Source organism: Vombatus ursinus, unplaced genomic scaffold (genome assembly GCF_900497805.2).
Source record: "Vombatus ursinus unplaced genomic scaffold, bare-nosed wombat genome assembly UNPS02014830.1, whole genome shotgun sequence".
Classification (NCBI taxonomy): domain Eukaryota; kingdom Metazoa; phylum Chordata; class Mammalia; order Diprotodontia; family Vombatidae; genus Vombatus; species Vombatus ursinus.
In genome coordinates, this window is record NW_020954608.1 from 28,796,420 (window position 1) to 28,822,647 (window position 26,228).

The 26,228-nt window shown below is 37.0% G+C and overlaps 1 protein-coding gene across 1 annotated transcript in view; it reads left to right on the forward strand.

Moving 5' to 3' along the window:
- Positions 1-11,656, forward strand: part of SEPHS1 (selenophosphate synthetase 1) — a 30,105-nt gene extending 18,449 nt beyond the window's left edge. Inside the window, exons 5-6 of the mRNA XM_027838893.1 lie at positions 7,524-7,764; positions 10,584-11,656. Of these exons, the coding sequence (XP_027694694.1) occupies positions 7,524-7,764; positions 10,584-10,798 (456 nt within the window). The 3' untranslated portion in view covers positions 10,799-11,656. The remainder of the gene's footprint in view (positions 1-7,523; positions 7,765-10,583) is intronic.
- Positions 11,657-26,228: the final 14,572 nt, after the last annotated feature.

The window sequence follows — 26,228 nt, forward strand, 5'->3', positions numbered from 1 at the left end:
CTCATTCATATGATGTTTGCCCTGCTTAATCTTCCAGGGTTGTGGCCCCATGGAAAAAGAACCTGAACATTGGAGTCAGGCGACTTGGGTTTGTGTTCTGCCTCTGCCACTAGCTAACTAGGCACCTTGAACCAATCTCTTATCTCCCTGGACCTTAGTTCCCTCTTCTGTAAAACGATGGGATTTAACTAGAGGATTCTAACATTTCTTCTTGTGATGTAAGTGTTTTACAACCTTGAGATGCTATGCAGATCATTGCTGTTGTTACATGTTCCTCCAAAATGTCAAAAATGGTCCTAAGCAAGACAAAAATGGCAAGTTGTTTGTGAGACTGATAAAGAGACCATAATTTGCCTTTAACTCTGTTGAAAAGTGTGATGGTAGAGCAAGATAGTGACAATTTCCTTACCTGCAAAGTGTGGGGAGCAGTTCAGTTGGATCAGTAAATCAGTCAATAAATATTTTTTAAGCGCCTACTACATGCCAGGCACTGTGCTAAGCACTGGGGATATAAATAAAGGCATAAGACAGTCTCTGACCTCAGAGAGCTTACAATCTAATGGAAGAAGACAACACGTAAAAGGAACCTGAAAAGTAAGGGGGTCAGCTCGGGGAGTGATATTGTCCAACAGCTGAGGCAGAATATGATCAGAGGAGGTGTTAGTTACAGACTTGAATTCATCTTACAAAATGATGAGATTCTGGACAGCAGGAAATTCAGGAGAGCAGCCAGGTGGGAAATGAAGAGATTAATTCCCCGGGTGTCTTCCTTACATGGTAGAGGATCTGGTTGGGACTCTCCGGGGTCCACTCCCCACCCTCTCCAGTCAGGGAAAGGGAAGGACGCTAGGGGTAGGGAATATAGAAATCTGAGCTTCAGAGTTGATTTTATTTTGAAGAATAATGAGTTTCTGAAGATCATGAAATCCAGAAGAGCAATCAGGTGGGAAATGATGAGTTGACATCTAAGCTTACATTCAGATCCAAATTTCTTTAAATCAGATGTCCTCGAAGTTTCAGGAAAAATACAAATGAAATAAAAGAAAAAAATTTATGCAGCTCCTAATATTTGCACAATAATTTTCAGTTAATTAAAATGCTAACACTACTCTGTTTGTTTTGATTCCTTGATTTGGGGTATGTAAATGGGTAATTCCATGCTTGTCATTCCTTACATCATTCCATTTTTCTTCCATTACCTTTACTGGAATATGAGTTGGGTTTTTTTTGTTTGTTTGTTTATTTGTTTTTTGCTGTTTTAGTGACCTTGTTATAATTAAAGCCATTTCATTGTTTTGTGATATAGTTATTGTGACCTCCACCAAGATTAGAGCTATTAAAAAAACCCACTATGAATGAAACAGAAAAATTATAGAGTAATACGATTGTCTCCTAGAGAGGGGTAGCAATGCATGGCAAAGATAATAACTTTATTTCTAAGACAGGAATTCATTATCCTCAGATGGCTAGTTCCCCTCTAATGTAACCTTCCACCTACTCTGTGTCTTGGATATATCTTTTTATGTACATGTTGTTTCCTCTATTAAAATTTAAGTTTCCTAGGAGCAGGGGCTGCATTTGTTTTCGCCTTTCATTTGTATCCCCAGCATTTAACAAAGTCTGGCACGTAATAAATGCTTAATAATGCTTGTTGATTGATTGATTACTCTTTATTTATACTTAAGGAGTACCATATTTCAATTCTAGAATCAGGAATGAAGGACTACTCATTATTTTTTGAAGTCTTACAACTTTTCTAGAATAGCAAAGCAATACTTCCTAATAAAGTTTTTTTATTTTGTTTTTGTTTCTAATGTTTAGCGAAACAAAAAACAAACTAAAAGAACTCTACCCCAAAACATTTTCTTTATTCACATAGAATTGAATTGATCATGTATTGTAGCTGAGGATTGGGGTCATACAAAGAGCTGCTTTTAGATTCACTGAGATATGTGAAGTAAATAGATGAAGTTATAGGAATTTTTGTTAAGGCAACTGTCACTCACAGTTTATCTCTCTTTTTCTTCTCCTTCCTCCTCCTCTACAAGTTAGTTTCTTCTTTTTTTCTTTTAAAAATTATATGTTATTTTCTATCAGCAAAAAGTGTACCTTCTCCCTCTTATCCCAACGCACTCCCTCAATTGAGAACAAAAGAAAAACCAAATACATGAAATTTCTGCATTGGCCACGTCCAAAAAAATTTTCATTTTACTTTCTGGGTCCTTCACTTCTCTCTCAGGACGTGGGTGGCATGTTTTATCATTAGTTGTCTGAATTTGTGTCTGGTCATTAACACTTATCAGAGTTGCTAATTCTTTCAAAGTGATTTGTCTCTTCCACATTATTGGCATTGTATAAATTGTTCTACTGGTTCTGTTCATTTCATTCTGCATTAGTTCATTTAAGTCTTCCCAGGTTCCTGTGAAGGTATCCCCGTCATCATTTCTTACAGCACAATAGTATTCTATCGCATTTATAAACCATAACTTGTTCACCAGTGTTCCCCAATCTATGGGCACTCCTTCAGATTTCCATTCTTTGACATGTGAAAAGAGTTGTTAATAATTTGGTACGTCTTTAGGTAGAGTTTGTTTTGCTTGAACTAATCCTTCCCTTACTCTCTCCTCTCTTTAATTCCCCTTCTCCCCTTTCCCTCCTATCTCCCTATTGAGTGAAATGCATTTCTGTACCCACATATGTGTATGTATATGTATATTCTCTCTTTTGACCAATTCAGATAAGAGTGAGATTCAAGTGTCTGCTGATCCTCCTAAATTTTCTCTTCCTTGTTTGTATTGATGTCAGCTTTTGCACCCCAATTATGTGAAAGAATTTTCCCTAATCTTCCTTTCCTTCTCCCACCCCACTCTATTGTCTTCCTCTTTCCCTCTCCTTATGTTCTTCTTTTATAATCATCTAGACATAACAGAGCCATTCCTGGGCCTTGTCTAATTAGACTCCTATGACTCCTGATGTGAATAGAGTTCAGAGGAGACATATGTATCATCTCCCCATATTTGAATGTAAGCAGTTTCTTTATTTAATCTCTGATAGCTGTTCATTTGTGTTTATCTTTTTATGCTTCTTTTAACTCCTCTGTTTAAACTTAAGAGTTTCTACATAGCTCTGTTTTTTTCAACAGGAATGCATAGACATCCTTTTTTATTTTTTTCCCCTGTAGGATTATACTTAGTTTTTCTAGGTAAGTTATTCATGATCATAAACCTCTGTCATCTTTACCTTGTGAAATATTGTATTCCAAGCTCCAAGAGTGGTGGCTGCAAAATTGTGTGTGATCATGACTGCGGATCTTTTGATATTTGAATTCTTTATCTCAGGCTACTTGGCTGTATTTTTTCTTTGCCCTGGAAGCACTGGATTTTGGCTATGATGTTCACAGGAGTTTTCCTTTTTGGGGTTTCTTTCAGGAGTTGATCAGTGGATTCTTTCTATTTCTGTTTGCCCTCTGGTTCTATGAGATCTGGGCAGTTTTCTCTTAAGATTTCTTGAAATGTAATGTATAAGATTTTTTTTTGATCATGGTGTTTAGGTGTAGCCCATTGATTTTTCATTTTTTTCTTTTCAATCTGTTTTTTTAGGGCAATTTTTGCTATAAGATGCCTTATGTTTTCTTCTGTTTTTTCCCAGTCTTTAACTTTGTTTTAATATTTCTTGTTCTTAGGAATCATTGTTTTTTCTTTGGTCCATTCTAATTTTCAGGGAGTTTGATGATTGGCTAAGGTTTTGTACCTCTTGTACCAAGCTGTTAATTTCTGTTCTAGTTCTTTCTTCCATAGCTTTTATTTATTTTCCAATTTTTTCTTCTAGCACTCTCATTTCATTTATTTGAAAAAATTTTTTAAACTTTTTTAAAAAATCACTTTATTTCTTCTAGGAATTCCAGTTGAAGTTGTGGCCAAGCTGTGTTTTTCTTTGAGGCTTTGCTTATAGATGTTTTGGAGTCATTCTTTTCTTCTTGGTTTATGTCTTGAGTGTCCCTACCGCCCTTCCTTATACAGGGATTCTTTTTTTATTTGCTTATTCTTCCCACTTATTTTCAGACTTCCGACTTTATGTCAGGGCTGGGCTCTGCACACTTCTTGGAGAAAGGTTTGGGCTTTTTGCTTTTGTTGCAGCTTTTTGTGTTAAGTGTTGTGTTATTCCAGGCTCTCAGGGACAGCTCAGCATAGGGATCTGCAAGCTGGTCCCTGACTGATTTGAAGGTAAACTGATTTGCTATTTGGAAAGGTAAACACAAATAAAAATGACCTTTCAATGTTTCTAAAGTGATCTGACCCAGGGCAAAGTCTGATTGTTGGCCCCTGGTCTAAACTTGCAAATTCCTGACCTGGGTGTGGGTCTGAGCAACTGACCCAAACAGTTATTCTCCTGCTGGACTCTTAGCCAGCTGGAAAGCTCCACTAGATCAGAGTGACAGAACTGTTGCCTCCCCTTTGGTCTGGGATTCCTGCCCTGGTTATTCCTTGGCAGACTAGGCTGGAAGCTGGGACTGAGACCTTGCTCTGCTCCTGGGGTCTGTGCCACAGTGCTGCTGCTTGCTTCTGAACTTGCTCCTTGCTTGGTACAAACCTAGCACCTGCAACTACTCCTTACCACAGAACACCATCCCTTGGTGCAGATATACCCTTTAGTTCACTTTGGATCTCTGACCTGGAACTGAAAAGTGGGCAACAAAGCTGCCAGTTGGTACCTGTTCTTGTCAAGGTGCCCGGTATTGGTTTGGGACCTCATCTTGACCTGGTATACAGCTGCTCTGTGGATGCTGAAGTGCTTTTCTTGGCTGTTCCTGGCCAGAATTAGTCTCCAGTGTCTACAGACCTCTCTGTCTGCTTCCTGTCCTGACCTGGGCTGGAAAATAACTTACTGTGCCTTTTTCTTGGATTTTACCATCAATATTCAGTCCAGTTCATTTTCTAAATCTATTTGAAGGAGTTGGGTTGGGGAGGGAAGCTCACTGAATTGATTTCTACTCTTCTGCTATCTTGACTCTGCCTCTCCACAAATTATTTTCTAATTGCTATTAACTTATATACGTGTAAGTCGTATAGAAATCCTTACCTGTAAAATGAGAATAGTAGCTGACATTTTATGTAATGTTTTAAAGTTTGTAAAGTGCTTTACATATATTACCTCATTCACAATAATATAGTAATCCTGTGAGATAGTTGCCTATGGTGATATTATCCCTATTTTTTCAGACAAGGCCACTGAGCCTCAGAGATTGCCAGTGTCTTGTCCATGGTCATATTGCTATTAAGTAATAGAGGAAGGGTTTGAACCTATTTCAGCTGCCTGGCTCAATGTCCAGGAATATCCACTGTCATGATGCTTCTCTAGGGATTATTTCCAGACTTTTTCCCAGCTCTACTCTTTTACTTCTGAGTTTCAAAAAAGTTATAAGAACTATGAAAAAGGTTTGGGAATAGAGATCCCTTATCAACCTTGTCTCCTGCATTTTCTTTTTCTCTTTTTCCTGTTTTTACTACTGTAATATATTGCTTTTTTAAATAACAGTTTATCTTTTATTTTTAATTGAGACAGCCTTTTGGCTTAGTGGATAGAACACTCACTTGAAGTCAGGAAGGACCTGAGTTTGAATCTTATTTTAGACACTTACTAGATGTACGACGCTGGGCAAATAATTTAACCTCCCTCAGACTTACTTTCCCAATTTGTAAAACAGGGATAAAGGCCACCCACTTCAGAGAGTTGTTATGAGGCTCAGATAAGATAATATATGTAAAACCTCTTTGCAAACTTTCAAGTGCTATATAAATCTTAGCTATTAACTTTTTTTAATTATCTGATTCTTTCCATAAGATTTCATTTCCTTCTTCAGGACTCCAAATTCCTGATTGATGCTCCTTCCCAACATCTTCATTTCCCCTAGTAACTCACAGTTTAGTTTTTCTGAACTTCTAATAGTTTTCTCTTAAGGCAGATAAATGTTAATTACTAGGTAATAGTTTTTTGGTTTTTTTTTTAATTTTTTTTGAGTATCAAATGATGGCTTTCTTATTTTTTGTGTGGATTTTTGCTGAGATTTAGACACTTAAGAAGCCTTGGATTGGGAAAAGAATACAGTCAGCACCTCAATATAGACCTCCTATTACTGACTTAGTTTCTTGATAATGGATACTTCTGTATCCTAGTATCCTACTTTTAATGCCTCATTGTGGAGAGGAGATGACCCTCAAGTGCTGTGTCAATGATGCAGAGCCTCTGGCTAATCTACACAGCTATTCTGTTACTTCTGACAAAACCTATCAAACTGGAAAGACTTCAGGTACAGACTCAAAATTGGACTGTATGTCTGTTGCCTAAACACCAGTACAGTTAAGGTGAAAGAGTCACATCACGAAGGAGTTGGCCAGAAGATGACTTTTTTTGGCTATGCATCTCATGACCTACCATTTCACTATTGAGTAGTAATATTCTCAACCTGCTTTCGGGGAACAGAATATATTTTTGTGGAATAAGTCCTCACACATGTGGAACCACAGATTTTTGAGATAGAACTGCTTTTAGAGAGATGATAAAACACTTTCATCCTCTTGATAGAGAGGTGGGGGGTATTCTAGACGTTGAATGGGGCTTATATTGTGAAACATGGTCAGTGTACTCCTTTGTTGTGCTATTTGGTACTCTTTTATCACAAGGGTATTTGGGGATGGGGGAGTGATAGTGAAATAAAAGAAGAAACAATACAACTTATTTTCAAAAGTATATCTCCCTTTGTGATCTCTTATTCTGTAAGTATAAGAGATAATTGTGAAAAACTTACAAAATCCAGGTCAAGGTTTTACAAAGTCATAGTCATCCCTTATTTGTAATTCTACCCTGTTCTACTACTGGCAAAGTAACTTGAATAGACTGTGCCTAAACTGTTTAAACATAATAATAATTAGGACTATTATATTTACTACCTCATTCAGATTAAAAGGTCATCTGAGGATTTAGAGTTGGAAGGATTTTAGAAATAATTTAGTCCAAATTCTTCCTTTACAGATGAGGAAGCTTAGCCCCAGAGAGGGGAAATGATTTGCCCAGGATCACATAGCTAGTAAGTGACAGTAGAGGGATTGAAACCCACATGCTGTGATGCCAAATCCTTTTTCCAGTCTGCATTTTAGAAGACATCACTACAAAACAGCATAATTTTGTGTTATCTTCCATTTAAAGATGTTCTAGATAGTCTTTTGTTCCGTCATCTCCTGAAGTTTAATCTTTCGTAAATCCCTTTACAAATTTTAAATTTATCCATTAATTACTAGTGATTAAAGTTGTGGTTCATAAGTTTAATATACAAGATAGAAAACTAGGTCCAAGATTTTTTGTTTATTTAGTTTTTGAAGAGGGACAATAGATAGAGGAAAACATGAGAATTTTGTGCCAACTACCTGTCAAATGACTTAAGTCCAACAGCCTATGCAGGAGTTTGAGTTAAGGGGACACATGGCAAATTTGGTCTTTTTGTCAGATAACCAAATATATGTAATTAGTGGCATCTTTTTTTCCCCCCTCTTTTAGCTGCTGGACTTATGCATACTTTTAACGCACATGCAGCCACGGACATCACAGGGTTTGGGATCTTGGGCCACGCACAGAACCTTGCTAAGCAACAGAGGAATGAAGTGTCCTTTGTCATCCACAACCTTCCAGTTTTGGCCAAGATGGCTGCTGTTAGTAAGGCCTGTGGAAACATGTTTGGCCTTATGCATGGAACCTGCCCAGAGACATCAGGTGAGGCCACTTGGCACATTTTGCCTGTTGCTAATGAGATCAAAGACATTGATTCAGTTTCTGGATGGAACAACGTCTTTAGCTTTACTCTATACTATGACTAAGCTGGACCCTTATAGCTCTGGTCTTACAATTGCACACTCTTCATATGGATTTATGGGTTTTGGTGTTGTTCATTGGAGAGGTGGAGAAAACTAGTCAAGAGTATGGGTGGCTCCATCTAGATTTATCGCTAATGCAGGCAAACTTCCTCAAAATTCATGCTTCGTACTGATGGTAGGTCAGTAGGATCATATTTGTCTTTTAAAAAAAAAAAGGCATATTGCTTTGTGTACCAGGAAATTCTGTGGAAACTTCAAGAAAGCAATATAGAAGCAAAAGACATGATTTTGATGTCTTTTTTTCTTTTTTTTTGATGGAAGATCAGTGTAGATGTCCTTGAGCTTCTTTATAGTTTGAGGGTCAAATGTACCTCTCCTGTGGCTTTGTAAGGTAGTTAAGGTGCTTCAGCTTCTCTCATGAAGTAGAAGGTGATTTGTGATGACTGAGTTATCCTTAGAAACTTGGTCTTTGAATTGGTAGAATCAGAATCCCAGATACTGCTTATAGACGTGATCACCTGCTATAGTACTGGGCCAGATGTAGACTTTGAGCATCAAACTATAAAATGTGTTCTTTCTGGAGAACTCATCTATTGTTATTACTCTCTCTGTTTCTTTTCCTCGTTTCCTGATTATTACTTTTTCATCTTTTAAGTCTTCTTGTTCCTCCCTCTTTGTTTCTTCACTCTCTGTTTTATTTTCTGTGACTGTGACTATTGTTCTTTTTCCAGCCCCGTGTAAAAACCGATACAAGGTACATTGAGATGGTGTGTTTTTTAAGAAATTCTGAGAAACCATGTTAGACATCAATTTTTCTAGTAGTCTTCCCAGTGTTACTAAAACTTTGAGCACTTTAGCAGTTCTTGTCTTAGAAAACTACCAGCAAATTAAACTTTGTTTTCCCTATTCAGAATTAATAAAAATTATTTTCAGCACTATTTCTGTGGAAATGTAATTTAAAAAAAGACCAGTTTGTATTTGTTTTACTCTTTTTGGAGCTTGGGATGGCAGTGAAATGAATATCTAATAAAAACAGTAGGCTAACAAATTTGGGATGGTGTTTATGTGAATAGCAAAGCTAGGCAGTAAGTTTCTCCTACTGCCACTGACTGCAGAACAGTTTCTTCAGCCAGATCCTAGCAGTCATGGAGAAGAACACCCCAGATGTATCTTAGGGTTGTTACTAGTTTGGGTCATAGGCACGTTGAATGTTAGAGCTGAAAGAGAACCTAGAGATCATTTAGTTCAACTCGTCATTTTACAGGTGAGAAAACTGAAGCCTACAGAGGTGAGGTGAATACCCAAGGGCAGGTACACAGGTACATAGCATTAGAACAAGGGCTGGACCTAAGTCTCTTGACTCTCACATTTGTCTTTAATTTTCTCTGGTTTTTTTAGAAAATATATTTTCAGATATGTTTTAAGGTAAGACACTTTTACAGAAAATCAAATTGAGATGAACAATCAACAAGCATTTATTGAGCACTTACTATGCGCCAGGCACTATGCTAAGTTCTGGGGATACAAAGAAAAAGCAAAAACAGCTCCTGCCCCCAAGAAGCATACATTCTGATGGGAAAGACAGCATGTACATACAAGATACAAGATGCAGAGTAGATAAAAAGTAGCCATAGATGGGAAAGCACTAGCATCTGGGAAAACTGGAAATGCCTCTCACAGGTAATAGTCTGAACTCTGTGTTAAAGGAAGTTGTGGAGTCATCAAGGCAGGAGGTTAGGAGAGAAAGCATTCTAGGCATGGAGTTACAGCCTATTCAAAGACAGGGAGGCAGTCAATGGAACATTGGAGTGATGGCATGTGTTAGAGAAGACAGGAAGTGATGAGATAGGATCAAGGGTACATGCAGAAGGGTTGGCCTTGGAGAGCAGAAGGGCTACCTCCTAATTGGAGACTAAACTGAAGGAGGAAATAGTGGAGATTATGTTGTGTGGAAAGAGGGAGCTCTCAGCAAATGGCCTCAAATTTTTCAATGAAATAGGAGGTTTTCAGTTGTCGGGGTGGAGGGAGTGGTGCCATAGCAAGGTTGAAGAGAGAAGAAAAGGTTTGGATGTCATGAGTGGGATAGGATAGGAGGTCAATTGTGGTTATAGTAGGATTGCTTTTCTTCAATGAGGACCCAGTTGAGATTATTTAGCTTAAATTTTCAGTTGACTCTCTCAGTATGATTTCATTATTTCCTCCAGTTCCATTTGGCAATAACATGAGCCAAGAATGTGGATGATGGGAATGATCCCTCATTGCTGTTTAGTAAGGACAGGGGAACTAGGGATTCAAGATAAGAGAATTATTTAGAATTAAAAGAATTAACTTTGGTTTTTTGTTTCATTTTGTTTTTATTTTAATCATAAACTAGAAAAAATAGATACTAGCCCAAATTCCGTAACTCAGTGCCCAAACACACCACTCTTACCTGCACAGTTTCATGAAAGGCTTTCAGAATTAAAAAGAAAGCCTCAAATTTTATAATTTCATCAGAAAATAGCTAAATAAAATGAAAATGTGTTGCAAAAGGAAAGGCAGAACAGGCTATAGGCCTCAGCTTAAGGAAAATAAAAGAAACATGCTTCATAGAACAGAAAAGTTGATTTGTATTCAGTTTGTTTCTCTGCAAATAGCTGAAGAGGGTAAAGATGACAGAAATACTTTGTTACTCAGAAATAGTCAAAAACTAATCAATGATCCTTTTTTCTTTGCCAGGAGGCCTTCTGATCTGTTTACCACGTGAGCAGGCAGCTCGATTCTGCGCAGAGATTAAGTCCCCAAAATATGGGGAAGGTCACCAAGCATGGATTATTGGGATTGTAGAGAAAGGCAACCGTACAGCCAGAATTATAGACAAACCCCGGATCATCGAAGTAGCACCACAAGTGGCCACCCAAAATGTGAATCCCACGCCTGGTGCCACCTCTTAATCTAGACAAAAATAGCTATTTGGTTTTGTTTTTAAATAGATCTATTCCTTTATCATCATTACAATTAAAGACTGTAAAAAAAATCTCATTGTGTCTACACATCTGGTGACCTTAGGTCAATTTGTGAGTGGATGCAATTAATAAAATAAAATCCATTGCCTTTTTTTCCTGTTACATTAACTGAAGATGCACCTAATCTTGAGGCAGCTTCTGAGTTGAGAATTATATTGTTATCCAATACTGTTGATTCATTTTGAATCTTTAGACACTTATCTCTCGCCGCATAGGCTCTTTTTAAAGGTGCTTTCACGTAGCACAGACATTACCAGTAGTAGTGTCATTTAGCAATTTGTGTCTTCATTACATGTATATTTATCATTATAAGTCTAATAATTTTTTGATGTCTTGAGTGGTATTCTGGAAAGGCAGAATGGGTAGGTGACACAAGGGGTATACCCAGTAGTAGTAAGAGGGTTGCATGATTACTTTCAGTCTTTTATTTGTAAAGTCTAGTCTTATGATCCAAGAGCATCTCTCCGACCCTGGACTTAGTAGTGCACTCAATTAAATAAGGCAAGTGCTTAACTCTGCATGGAAAGCACTTTGAAGTTGAAGGAGAAATTTTCATTTCATATTTGTAGACCTTATAATATTTACTGTAATATCAATAATTGTTTTCTTTATTAAAAGGGGGGGAAATTGCTAACTTTTTGCAATATAATTGGATGTGCTATAGTGCAGCAAGGAATTGCCGACCAAAAGGGGATTAATGTATAATATTCATTTACAATTTAGTATATAATTAACTACACAAATAATTTTTAAATATAATCAATAATAAAAAGACTGTTCTGTGGATGGTAGTGTTTAATACATTTTATATTTTGTATAGTGGTTACAGACCTTCGTTTTCTTAAAAATCAGCAACTGTTTAGCATAATTCCTAGCATTATTTTGTCCTTTTCTCCAATACTTTTTGTGCACGCTTTTTGTGATCTGTGTTAAAATCTACATTGCCAACATTGCAGCTTGAACTTAAAACTTGTTATTCAAATAAATATTTAATTTTTTTTATTGCTCTTGTATAAGCAGATACCCTTTTTAGTTTTGTTTTGGAGGGAATTGGGAGGGTTTTGCTTAAAATCTAGTTCCCTCCAATAAATTGTACTTTAGTTTTATAGAAGTTTTAAATTTTATGTGAGCCATTTTGTTCTTTGATTAAATTTTAGAATTCCAGGATAAGGGCATCACCTTTTTAAAAAAAAAAGTGGTTTATGTGTCCTGAAAACAGATTTTCTTGTATTAGAATTTCCTGACCATTTTGAAGGGATTTCTGCCAATAGCAGAAGAGGATTGAATCTTGAAATGTGTATCTTTCTGAATGAAGTATCGGCAAGTCTTTGGAAAACGACCTGCCCACAGGCACCATACATACCACAGACCTTCCAAAGAGTAAGCTGTGAAGCTGTCCTCCTTCAAAGAAAAGGCAGTAGCTCATACAGGCATAGCATTGGGACTGTAGCCAGAATCCAAGTGTACAGAGCTGATATTGGATTAGTTTCATTGAAATGTACAGATATTGTCATGAATTGCTGCATAGCAAAAACTAGACAGATAAAGTGGCCTTCCCAAAAAACGGTGCTTGAATTTGGATAGAACTTGAACATTTTCAAACCTTCCCCTCTCAAAAAAATAATATGGATTCCTAAATTTGAGTTGTTCTTAAAATGAAAACTTTCTATAATCCTGATGTTTTTCGTTTTTGGCAGGCTTTCTTTGAAGGCAAGAGCTAACAACTTCATGAGATGGTTCAGGTTATTTTACCAGTAAAATGAAGATGGACACTTTGAAGTTCAGTTAATTGTGGTTTAGGAGAAAATTTCTCACAGAAGTATTGTTGGAGGAAGATAGGGAAAATTTAGAAAAATAGAAAGAGTACAAGGTCTAATAAAATACTTGGAGCTAGGTGGTTTTTGATTTATTTTTTTAAGTCTATGACCATCTTGTACAGCAACCCTACTCAATTTCTGGGTAGTTTGTCTCAGCAACCATGTCTGGTATGTTTAAATGATACCTGAAGAAATCAAGTAGTTCTAATTGTATCAGTCTTTATGCACAACCTGACCTTTCATGGTGTAAATGTGCCTTTAATAAATAAATATATTGCATATACTTCCAAGGATCTGTGGTTTCATCAGTGTGGATATTCCTTCCACCAATACAGATCTCTGACTAACTAAACAGGCCTTCCCACCTAACCCTAACACCCCACCTCCCTCCACTCCATAGTTTGGAAGTCATTCTTTAAGAGTTGCCATTCATGACATTTCCCACCCTGCAGCCAGTCTGGTAATGAAATTCTCCAAACTTAGCCATGAGGTACCTATGGGGATAAACATGTAAGTTCATTAAGGGGGCCATACTAATAGTTTGGTAAGACTTAGAAAAGCTTCTATTCTGTTGGCATATCTTTCAAAAGCCCAGGGACACTCTTACACCATAATGAGACATCAGAAGGGGCCTGTATATTCTTGGTGAAAGTTGTAAAGGTATGTTATTTGTCATAAAATGAATGATTATATAATAACTGATAAGAGTTTTACTTCCCAGGCTCATTATAAGATTCAATTAGGATTTGTACTTTTTTTCTTCAAAAGTAAATCTGGATTGAAGTAGTATTGAATGGTTGTAGTATTGAAAATACTACACCATGATTGGTTGCAAAAACAGTGAGCCCATTAGTCTGTCATGGAGAATATTGTCAAGGTAGAAGAGGCTTGATGGTGTCGTGGTGATTGTGAGTTTATTCTCTGGGCAATGAGAATTATGTTTACTCTGGAGTGTTTGTTCATAAAATCTTACCTTAGCCAACCATGTGAAATTTTTAAATGTACATTAAAGTGTAACTATCTTAGTTTAGTTGAAGTATAATGGTCACTTTCTTAGTAAAATGAACAGTGTAACATGAATGTTAGTAAAATGCCCTACTGTAATAGGGCATATTAGGTGTGTAAGCCTTAAGACCAAGAAGTTTATGGATTGGGGGATTTTTCTGTGTTTTAAAAGCGTTAGCCAAGAGCTTATAGTTTGACCTTAGTACAACTTCATTTGTAATGTAGTTTGTAATACATGAGAAGAAAGACTGTAGTATAGGTAATAATACCTTACTCTCCCTTTCCCCTATCATAGCTTTCCTCTCCTTAAAGGATGCCTTCATTTCTTCAGAAGTGGAATGAGCATAGATGTTGGATTTGCTCTGATTCTGCCACTTACATTTAACTTTCATATATGATTCTACCTGATGATTATTTCTCCATCACCTACCTGTACCATTTCCCTTTTTCAGGATGGATAGCAGTTGAAGAGATAGCACACTTTCTATCTACAACTATTTCTGTACAGCTTGAATATATTTACTACATTTTCTAGTTAGGGAACTCCATGTATGAGCCAGCCATTCAGTATGGAAACAAGAAGTTCTAACTAAGGCCCACACTTTGATCTTGCACTAGATAATTTTGCTATGCTTTTATCTCCCCTTCTGAAACATGAAAAGAAAAACCATCCTACAAGAAGAAAAAAAGGGTAAGTGATAAATATATTGCATGAACCCTTTGGCATAATGAAAATTATCTTTTATTGAGGAAGAATAAGATGGGAAATTGGCTCACTACCAACTACTCCATTTCAAAAAGCAGTCAGAGCCTGAGCTGTTACTAGGACAGTGAAAGAGTGTGAATGAGTACTACAAGTCATTTGTTCAGAAGAAGGATATGAGTAACTAAACTTTTGAACCAGGTCATTGTTCTCTGTTACCTGTAGAATTTCTTTGTTGATGGAAACTGGCCTTTGCTTGGTGTTGGTATAGCAATCTTTCTAAGATCAGAGATTAAGACCTGCAAGGAACCACCTAGGCTATCTAGTCCAACCTCTTCATTTTACAGATGAGGAAACTAAGGCAAAAGAAGGTCAGTGATTTGTCCAAGGTGGCACAGGTTATAACTGTCAGAGCTCATAATTGAACCCAGAACCTCTACCTCCAAATTCATTGTTCCTTCCATGGCACCTTGGTGCCTCTCAGGCATCTTAATAGGCTAGGAATAATAGTAGCATTTGTTGTAACAACTGGTATCAATCCCAGTTTGGTGCTCTTTTAAACAGACCTTGTTTGGAATAGAGGGTCCCTAATTATTTTCTGTCTTCAGAGTTGCTTTCCTTGAAAAGTGAAGTTATAAATAAGCTTGTTCATTTGCCTATATTATGTGTTATTTGTAAAAAGTCACTGTCTAACATTTATAGCTGTTTTCCATACCAAGCACATCATTATTGTGATAGGAGTGTAGATATTACTGTCTTTACTATTCAAAGATGGCTTACTAACAATGTTTCCATGGGTGTGGCTGAAGAAACAAGTTCCTAATCATCAGTCTTTTGTGTACTAGATAATACTACTATATTAGGGTCATAGATCCAGACCTGGAAGGGACCTCTTAGACTACCTAGGCTGACCCCCTGTTTTACAGGTGAGGAAACAGGTACAGAGAAGCTATGTGAGTTGTCCAACACTACACAGCTAGAGAGGTCAGAGGTGGAAGTTAAAACCAGGGCCTCTTAAGTCCAGTGTACTTTTCACTGTACAGGAGGAGCCCTTAGCCAGAGCTAGTACCAGGTGGGACTGCCCATACACAACTTTTGCTGCCAATGGTTCCTTCCCCTTTTCCCCAAGTCCTTCCTGGCTACACATTGACCCTTCTTTCTCCTCTCTCTCACTGCTAGAACGAACCCAGGCCCATTCTCCACTCTGACCTTTGGTCCCATTCCCCTGCCCATTGGTGCTAGGGCAAATACTCTGATACCTCCGAAGAACTCCTGAGCCTTTCAATCTACCCTTCAGCTGAATTTTCTTGTTGCATTGTCTTCCCCAATTACAGTAAGTATTCCTAGACAGGGACTACATTTTTTTTTTCTATTTGTATTCTCAGTCTGTAGTATACTGAGGACATGGTAAAAGTTTTTTCATTCAGCCATTCATACCACAGTGCCTGTCATTTATGTAGTGCTTCAAGATTTATGGTCTTTCTTGAACAATCCTGAGAGGAAGGTAATATGAGTCTTCTCATTTTCTTTCTTTTTTTTTTTTTATAAAGAGATGAGGAAAGAAGCTCAGAGAAAGGCCCAGTGCCTTGGCAGAGCCGGTTTCAGACCTAGGTCTTACAACTTCAAATCCAGTATCCTTTCCACTGTACTACCCTGCCCCCTGGGTACAGAAGAAAACTAGCTTTGGGCTTCTTTATATACAGTCACTGCTATACTAGTCCTGAATTCTGCTGGTGCTATGCAAATGTGAGGTTTGTCTTATAGGCCAGTGTTGGGTTCACCTCTTTATGCTTCATAGGCCGCAGGAAGTATTCAAAGAGCGGGTTTATCTTGCTGTGTACGAATTTGGGCCTTCTGCATGTCCAGGTAGAACTACATAAAGCACTACCTTGCAAGTCCTGCTTAAATCAGTAACCACACTGCCTAATAGAAATGGGTTATAGTCTTAGCTCTGTCCATCTCTATCTCATTCTATTCCCCTTTACGGCTACTACATTCTAGTCAAACTGAACCATTCTCCCTTCCCAGTCTTGATCCTGCCCTTGCCATCTTTGTGCTGCTTCTCACTCTATTTCCCATACCTACATTGGACTTCCTCCCCCCTCCACCCACCCACCATCTCTGTTTTCATCTGTCAAATGCTGTTTTTCAATGCTTAACTCAGATGCTGTGTCCTCCATGAAGACTTTATTTATCCCCACCCCTTAAGTGCAAGTGACTTCTTCCAGTTTCTTGTAGCACTCTGCCTTGAGCTTTCCTTTGCACATATCTTCCTCTCTGTTGTATCATTGTCACTTGTGTACTTGTCCTTCTTCCTATTAGATTTAAAATTAATTGAGGGCAGGGCTTATATTTTATCTTTTTTGCAGTCCTAGTACCTAGGACCACATCTTGAATTCTTGGTTGAATTACATTGCAGGTTTGTTGACTGCATTCTAGATATCATTATTGGTAATTCTGGTTTTCTATGGAGTGTATTTTAAAATAATCATTTAATATTTAAATATGGCTGATTGGTAATACTAAAGAAGCCAGAAAAGTATGGCAAATCAGGATCCCTTACTTTTAAAGTGATCTTTATGTCTTGGTTGGATTCATGTTTGTGTCTTATAAACATGCTTATTTTCTTGATTTCTGTTTTCTACTTTTGTCTATATGCAATAAAACTTGAATTAACTAAATTGCACCAGAAATGTGGTATGCTGGGGAACTGGCTACGAACTAGATAATTCCTTTTCTTTGACCCTTGTTATTGAAAATATTTCTGAATTGTGTGAGACCATCAGAAAAGGAGGAGGGCTGATCATGAAGCAAGAGATAGACAGCCCCTATCTCCCATTGGTATTGATGTCATTTCATGAGAATTAGAGGAAGGCCTCTAGCACGTTTGGGGACCCTTCGATGGAAGAGGTACCAGAGAAAATAGTGTGATGAGTCACAACAGAATGAGAAGTTTTTGTCTTGCCCTGTTGGGGGTAGTACCCTCATCAGGAATATCACAAATCATCAAAGTACTTCAGTATGAGATCACTTATGGTAAATATAGTAGGTTGTTGTTCAGTCATTTTTCTGTTATGTATAACTCTTCATGATGGCATTTGGGGTATTCTTGGCAGAAATATTAGAGTGGTTTGCCATTTCCTTCTCCCGCTTATTTTACAGATGAGGAAACTGAGGCAAACAGGGATAAGTGACTTACCCAGGATCAGTAAGGCTAGTAAGTGTCTGAGGCCAGATTTACACTCGGGAAGATAAGTATTCCTAACTCCAGGCCCAGCATTCTGTCCACTCTGCCACCTAGATGCCCATACAAAATTATGTTTGAAAAAAAGGAATTTGAGGGAGGGTCACTAGCAGATGGGAAGATCGAGAAAGGTTTCAAGTAGGAGGTGGTGGTATTTGAGCTGAACTTAGGGAATATTTACTTTGGATGATCATTCCAATGCGAAAGTTAGAACTAATTAAAAACATTAGATTGACCTAGTAATAAGGTCTTGACCACAACAGGGAAGTGTCATCATCACCATGCTTTTCAAAGAAATCAGGGTTGATGCCTTTTACACTTGCATTAATAAATCAGAATATAGCTAATACCTTGTGGCAACTCTGGGTAGTTGTATTTGTACTCACTCTAATATTGTCATTGTAAAATTTTCTTGTCAATCAGTAAAGGGAACTCCTCATGAGTAAACTCCTTTTACTTACACAAGTACAATTAATGAAATTAATGATGGTTATTTTATTTTCACTCTTCTTTTAGAAGTAGTAAATTACAACAAAATGAAATGACATCAAAGATTTAGTCAACATTAGTGCAATATATAGGTTTTTTTGTTTTAAATAATATTTTATTTTTCCCCAATTACATGTAAAAACAATTAACTTTTTTTTTTTTTAATTTTGAGTTCCAAATTCTATCCCTCCCTCTCCTTTGCCCCCTTACCTGAGATGGTAAGTAATCTGATATAAATTGTACATGTGCAGTCATGCAAAACATTTCCATATTAGTCATTTTGTACAAGAAAACAAAGGAGAGGGAGAGAGAGAGTCAGAGACAGAGAGACAAAGAGGAGAGATAGAGATGGGGGGAAAGGAAAGAAGGAAGAAATAAGGAAGGAAGGAAGGAAGGAAGGAAGGAAGGAAGGAAAGAGAAAAAACAATATGATTCAGTCTGTATTCCGATGACATCAGTTCTTTCTCTTGAGACATAACATTTTTTCATCATGAGCCTGTTGGGATTGTCTTGGGACAACTGTATGGCTGAGAATAGCTAAATCATTCATAGTTCTTCATCATACAATATTGCTGTTACTGTGTACAATGTTCTGGTTCTGCTCACTTCACTTCATATCAATTCATGTAAGTCTTTCCATTTTTTTTTCTGAAATAATCCTACTTGTCATTTCTTATAGCACAATAATATTCCATTACAGTCATATACCACAGTTTGTTCAGGCATTCCCCAGTTGATGGGCATCCCCTCAATTTCCAATTCTTGGCCACCACAAAAAGAGCTGCTATAACTATTTGTGTACAAATAGGACCTCTATCCCTGCCCTCTTTTTAAAAAATCTCTTTGGGATACAGACACATTAGTGGTCTTGCTGGGTCAAAGAGTATGGACAGTTTTGTAACCCTTTGGGTATAGTTCTAATTGCTCTCCAGAATGGTTCAATCTGTTCACAACTCTACCAATAGTGCATTAGTGTCCCAATTTTTCTACATTTCCCTCCAACATTTGTCGTTTTCCTTTTCTGTCCTGTTAGCCAATCTGATATGTATGAGGTGGTACCTCAGAGCTGTTTTAATTTACATTTCTCTAATCAATAATGATTTAGAGCATTTTTTTATATAACTATAGATAGCTTTGATTTCTTTGTCTGAAAACTGCCTGTTTATATCCTTTGACATTTATAAATTAGGGAATGGTTTGTATTCTTATAAATTTGACTCAGTTCTCTCTATGTTTGAGAAACAAGGCCTTTACCAGAGATAGTTGCTATAAATCCCGCCCCCCCAGCTTTCTATTTTCCTTCTAATTTTGGTTGCATTGGTTTTGTTTGTGCAAAAACTTTTTTATTTATATTTGTATTTTATATCTTTATATATAATTTGTATTTTTAATTTATAATTATCCATTTTCCATCTCATAATGCTCTCTGTCTCTTGTTTGATCACAAATTCTTCCCTTATCCGTAGATCTGACAGGTAAACTATTCCATACTCTCCTAATTTGCTTTTGGTATCACCCTTTATGTCTAAATCATGTATCCATTTTGACCTTATCTTGGTATACAGTGTGAGATATTGGTCTTATACCTAATTTCTGCCATACTGTTTTCTAGTTTTCCCAACCATTTTTGTCAAATAATGAGTTTTTGTCCCAAAAGCTTGAATCTTTGGGTTTATCGGGCACTAAATTACTATGGTCATTTACTACAATATATTGTGTACCTAATGTATTCCACTGATCCACCACTCTATTTCTTAGCCAGTATAAGATTGTTTTGATAATTACCCCTTTATAACACAGTTTGAGATGTCATATGGCTAGGCCACCTTCTTTCATAGTTTTTTTCATTGATTCCCTTGATATTTTTGACCTTTTGTTCTTCCAGATGAATTTTGTTATTTTTTTCTAGCTCTATAATATAATTTTTTGATGGTTTGATTGGTATGGCTGTAATGTATAGTTTTAAGAGAATTGCCTGGGGCACTGAAAAGTCACTTACTTGACCAGGGATACGGAGCAGCATGTGTCAGATGACGGATTTGATGAAACCAGCTCTCTATCCGCTACAACAAGTTGCTTCTCTAGTTTTATTCAACGTATTCTAAATAATTTTGTACAAGAACACAAGGAAGATGGTTTCAGATTATGCTTCTCTTTCATTAGGAAATTTTTCCAACTCAACTAGCATCAAGAAGAGGTGTCAGAAATCCTTGAGAGATTGTCCAGTAGCTCCTGTCCACTTAAACATATACTCTGGAAGTAAACATATAGAAGGACGTGAAGGAAACCAACGGCTAATTTTGCCCACTGGTCTGATGGATGAGTCTGAGAACAATCTTTGTATTACGACAATCCTTCATATAGTCAAAGACAATCATACACAACACAGGGCTGAAAGTGTGTCCCAAATTCCACACCTTCTAATTTAATTTAAAAAACTTTAATTAATTTGAAGCCAATTAATGATATCAACAATTAACAATTGTTATTGTTTTTTTCACTCTTATAAGAGCATAATAAATTACAACAAAATGAACTGATATCAAGAATTTATTCAAGATTCCATTGTTTCCAAAATATATACTGGTACTATACTAATACACTGACAAACATTTATTGTCCTCAGCATTGCACTAGGAAATGTACAAAATTTAGACACAAACACTGTAGTTACAGCTAAATTAATGAACAATGATCATATATGTCAGCTAGATTAATGAACAATGATTACATATGTCAGGAACGGTAGCCCTGATCTTCATTCATCAAAGAAAGATTCAGTTATGTTTAACATTTTTAAACATATTTAACATGTTTAACATTCTTTTTTTTTATTTTGGGCAGCTAGGTGGTGCAATGGATAGAGTGCTGGACCTGGAGTCAGGAAGATTCATCATCCTGAGTTCAAACGTGACCTAAGATACTTACTAGCTGTGTGACCCTGGGCAAGTCACTTAATCCTGTTTGCCTCAGTGTCCTCATCTGTAAAATGAGCTGGAGAAGGAAATGCGAAACCACTCCAATATTTCTGACAAGAAAACCCCAAGTGGTATCACAAAGAGTTGGACATGACTGAAAAATGACTGAACAAAACATACTATGTTTACCATAAATGATCTCATACTGCAATACTTTGATAATTTGTGATATTCCTGGTAAGGGTACCCCCTCCAACAGTGCAGGTCAAATAATAGTGGTATAGCTACGTCAAAGGTTATGATGCATAGTTACTTTTGAGGCATAGTTCCAAATTGTTTTCTTGAGTGGCTGGGCCAAAGTTCTACCAAAAGTGCATTTATTGTTCCTGTTTTTCCAGAGACCCTCCAAGATTTGTAGTTTTTCTATTTTGGCAACTTTGCCAATTGATAAATGTGAGATAGAACCTTAGAGTTCCTTCTATTTGAATTTCTATAATTATTTGTGGTTTAGAGAATTTTTTTTTCATGTTTGTCATTATATCTTGGATGTGTTTCTTTGAAAACTGCCCATTATATCAGTTCCTTGTATACCTTGGATATGGGACCTTTATCAGAGAAACATGCTATGAACATTTTCCCCATTTACCTGTTTCCCTTATAATTTTATTGTATTAGACTTGTACAAAGTCTTGTACAAAATTTTGTTATATTAGATTTGTATAAAACTTTAAAAAATTTTAGGTAACCAGATTTTTATATAATTTTTATAATCATAATTGTCCATTTTATCTTGTGTGATCTCAATCCCCTGAGATATCAAATGAGATATTCAGAAAGTGCTTAGCGTAGTGCCAGGCACATAAGTAATGGTTGTTTCCTTGCCTTTAACTTCCCTCCTTGATAACAGGTGTCACAGTGGATAGAATGTAGGACTTGGAGTCAGGAAGACCTGAGTTTAAATCCTATCTCAGATACTTCCTTAGCTATGTGACCCTGGACAACTCACTTAACTTCTCAGCCTTAGTTCCTCATCTGTAAAATGGAGATAATAATAGCAAATGCCTTACAGGGCTATTGTGAGGATCAAATGAGATACTATATGTAAAACAATTTGCAAACCTTAATGTGCTATATAAATGGTAGCTGTTATCATTATTACTTGTTTAGGCATAAACTCTTCCCTTATTTGTAGATCTGAAAAGTATCTTCTTCCTAGTTTATCTAATTTATGATATGACCTTTTGTAGATAGATTTGGAGTTTATATTGGTATATGGTGTGAAGTATCGATCTAAACCTCATTTCTGCTGGCTTATGTCTTCCCAGGTGTTATTGTCAAACAGTGAGTCTTTCCCCTAGTGATTGGGGTTTATTGTATACTATGCTACTGTGTTTGTTTGCTTCATTTTATTGTGTATCTAATCTTTTCAGCTGATTAACCTCTCAATTTTCTAACCCTTTCTTCCCATTAAATTTCATATTATTAAATGTTTCATTATTCTAGCATGTATTCTTATTCCACCAATTAGAAATTATTCCAAAATAGAAATTATTTTTGAGGGAATGGAGACACAAAGAATTATAACTGTTATAGATTGACCCATTATTTTGAACTACTTAATTATTGGTATGTGTATTCCATCCAGTTTACAACCACACTGTGGCTTCCTCAATAGTCTTCTTGAGTTTCTGTGGTTGAAAAAGTTCATCACTTTACATGGTCAAGATTCTTGTGGTAAGTTTATCTAAACTCAGCTAGTCCTTGGGCTGCTGGTCCTTGGAAGACACACTACAAAACAATATCCCACTGTATTCAGAAATGTGCCTGTTTTGATAGACCCTGGTTAAGTGTCTTAAAGTAGCAAGTGGAGGGATTATGTATTATTTTAATCAAATTGCCTAAAACTTAACAAACAACCTACTGGAATGGCAGTTTCGATTAAGGAGAGAAGGAGGAAAAAGAGGTAAGTTTTAGACTGAGGAGCACTTTGGGGAAAGCAAGCCTAGATTTAGCACATTAAATGGGAGTGTTGGGGAGTCCATTTTCTACAGTCATCTGTTAGCATCAGAATACTATGTAACTTGAGTTGGAGAAGAAGATGGAAGATGGACCCAGAGGTGGAAGAGGAGGATGGAAAGCACTAAATTTTACCTGTTTTAAAATTGTACCTATTGGTCTAATGGCTGTAACCACCTAAAGTTATCCTTATGCCTCCTCATTTCATAGTTTGCTAAGGTTGAGTACCATGTAAAAGTAAACTGTGGGAATTGTAGAAGTTGAAACACTGCCTATATTAAATAAAGTGTATCTTATAATGAGTCTATGTACATGACCATCCAACTGTATGTATTTAGCATAATCATATAATAATAATAAAGTATAAATGATTCATGTATTTTCAGAGTTAGAAAAGACCTCAGTATTTATCTAGTCCATCCCATTCAAAACCCTGCATATTTAACAAGTGGTCATCCAGTCTTTTCTTGAAGAACTCCAATGAAGGGAAACCCATTACCTCCTGAGGCACCTAGTCTACTTTTGGATAGTTCTAGTTGTTAAAAGGTTATCCTTACATCAATTCTCCTTTGTAAATTCCATCCATTATACTTCTTATGCCCCCTGAGGTCAAGTCAAACAAATCTAATCTCTTTTCCATGTGATTACCTTTCAGATACTTAGCTATCATATTCATTTCTCCCTTCCATCTTTTACCTCTTCATCCTGGGTCAAGTTCAATTCATTTGGCTTACCCTACTTATAGCATGAACTTGAGATCTTTCACCATCCTCCTTACTAAGAATTAATAAAGTTTCCAATCTAAATAAAGGGCAGGAAAGGGGGAAAAAGTTATTTGCTGCCAAGCTACATGCACTATTTAGGCCTGGCTAGTCATTTGGATTGTGACATTGTCCATACCATGGGGACAACACCTTTATGCAATGCCAAGAATAGTGCTAGCTGATAATGCTCTATTCCTTGATAATTCTCTACCGTGCCTTCAAAAAAAATAATAATACTCAAATTGTAAAAAAAAAAAATCATTTTTTCACCTAGTACAGCTTCAAAAGTTGGTCTTTATCCTCTTGCCTTACTGCCCAAATTCTCAAAATAAAACTACGTAACTGACATTTGCTTAGCATTTTAATACTGTATAGTACTATTAATTATCTTCTTTCATTTGATTCTTACAATGACCCTGTAAGGTGGTACTTATTGGTATCTCTACTTTATAGATGAGGAAACTGAGGTTTGGGGGAGAATAAGGGAAAGGAATAAGTATTTATTAAGTGCCTGCAACATGCTAAGTGCTTTTAGAAATACTACTTCATTTGAGAGGTAAAGTCATGTGCTTAGGGTCACACAACCAATAAGTGCCTAAGGTGGGGCTTGAAACCAAGTCTGATATGGAGAAAGCCAGAGTTGTGACTCAGAACTCCAACTTGGAATTGGTTTATAGGTCTTATAGACTTTTTAGGTAGGCATGATGCAAAGGAAATTCAATCAGCTCCCTTGACTTGTATAAAGACTGGACCCTATTTTCTTTCTTCTCCTCCTCCTTCCCCTTTCTCCTCCTCCTGCCCTCTTTCTCCTCCTCCTCCTCCCTCTCCTCCCTCTTCTCCTCCTCCTCCTCCTCTTCCTCCTCCTTCTCCTTCTTCTTCTTTTCTCTTTCTCTTTCTCTCTCTCTTTCTCTCTCCCTCCCTCCCTCCCTCCCTCCCTCCTCCTGTCTCCCTCCTTCCCTGTCTCTCTCATTAGGTCCCATGGATTCAACTGTCACTTTTATAAAGATGACCCCCACATCTGGTCACTTAGCCCCTGTCCTCCTGAGTTCCAGTTCCACATCATCAACTATCTAGATGTCCTATGGACATCTCAAACTCAACATATACAAAACAGCATTTATTATCTTTCCTCCAAATCCATTCCTCTTAACTTAATTCTCTCAAAGACATAACCATCTTCCAGTCATCCAGGTTCTCAACCTTGGAATCATCCTCTACTTTTCCCTGTCTCTCACCTCTCACATCCAATCAGTTGCCAAGACTTGATAATTCCACCTCCATCATGTATTCTTTCTACCTACAAGGTCTTTACTACTTCCCACCTAGCCTATTACAATAGCCTCCTAATTGGTTTCCCTGACTCATCTTTCCCTTTGCCCATCTATTTTCATTATCACTTTAATAATCACCTTCAGAGTGATGTTCTTAAAACACAGATATGACCACATTAGCTCAAGAAACTCCAGGAACTCCTTATTGCTTCTAAAAGTCCAATGCAAACTTCTCTCTTTGGTTTGTAAAAGTCTTTCATGATCCTTCCTAGATTTATTGCCTTTTGTTTCCTTTTACTCATTCTGTATTCCAGCGAAACTGGCCTCCTTGTTGTTCTCCACAAGCCACATTCCAATTCCCGCCTCAATGTACTCCTTCCTTACTTCTGCCTCATTGAAATCATACCTTTTGTCAGAGCTCAGATGGATATCTGTCTCCTATAGAAAATCTCTTCTGATCCCCCAGGTTCTAGTACCATCTCCCTGGAAATTATTTATCTTCCATATTTAATTTTCTCCATATTGTTTCCTCCCAGTAGAATGGAGAATTCTTGAAGGCAAAGACTCATTTTTTTTTGTATTTATATCTCTTGTGCCTATCACTGTGCCTGATAAGCAATAGACATTTTCCCCCAATTAATAATAATAATAACATTTATATAATACTTACCATGTGCCAGCTACTGTGCCAAGTACTTCACAAATATTATCTGATTTGATCCTCACAGCAACCCTCGGAGGTAGATGCTATTATTATCCCCATTTTACAGAAGAGAAAACTGAGGCAGGCAGTGGCTAAGTGAGTTGCCCAGGGTCACACAGCTCTTAAGTGCCTGAGGCTGAATTTGAACTCAGGTCCTCCTGACTCCAAGGCCAGAGCTCTATCCACTGAGCCACCTAGCTGCCCCTCTTATGTTATTCTTGATAGCTTGGATTTCTTTCTTTCAAAACTGTCCACTTATATCCTTTGACCACATATCTATTGGAGAATGGCTTTTAGTTTCATATATTTAATAAATTCTGTAGTAATCCCTGCATTATTGTATTTTAGCCAATGGATAAAAATAACTGAGAAGTCACTAAGTTCTTTTACAATTTAATTCAATTCAGCCCACATTTATTAAGTCTTTA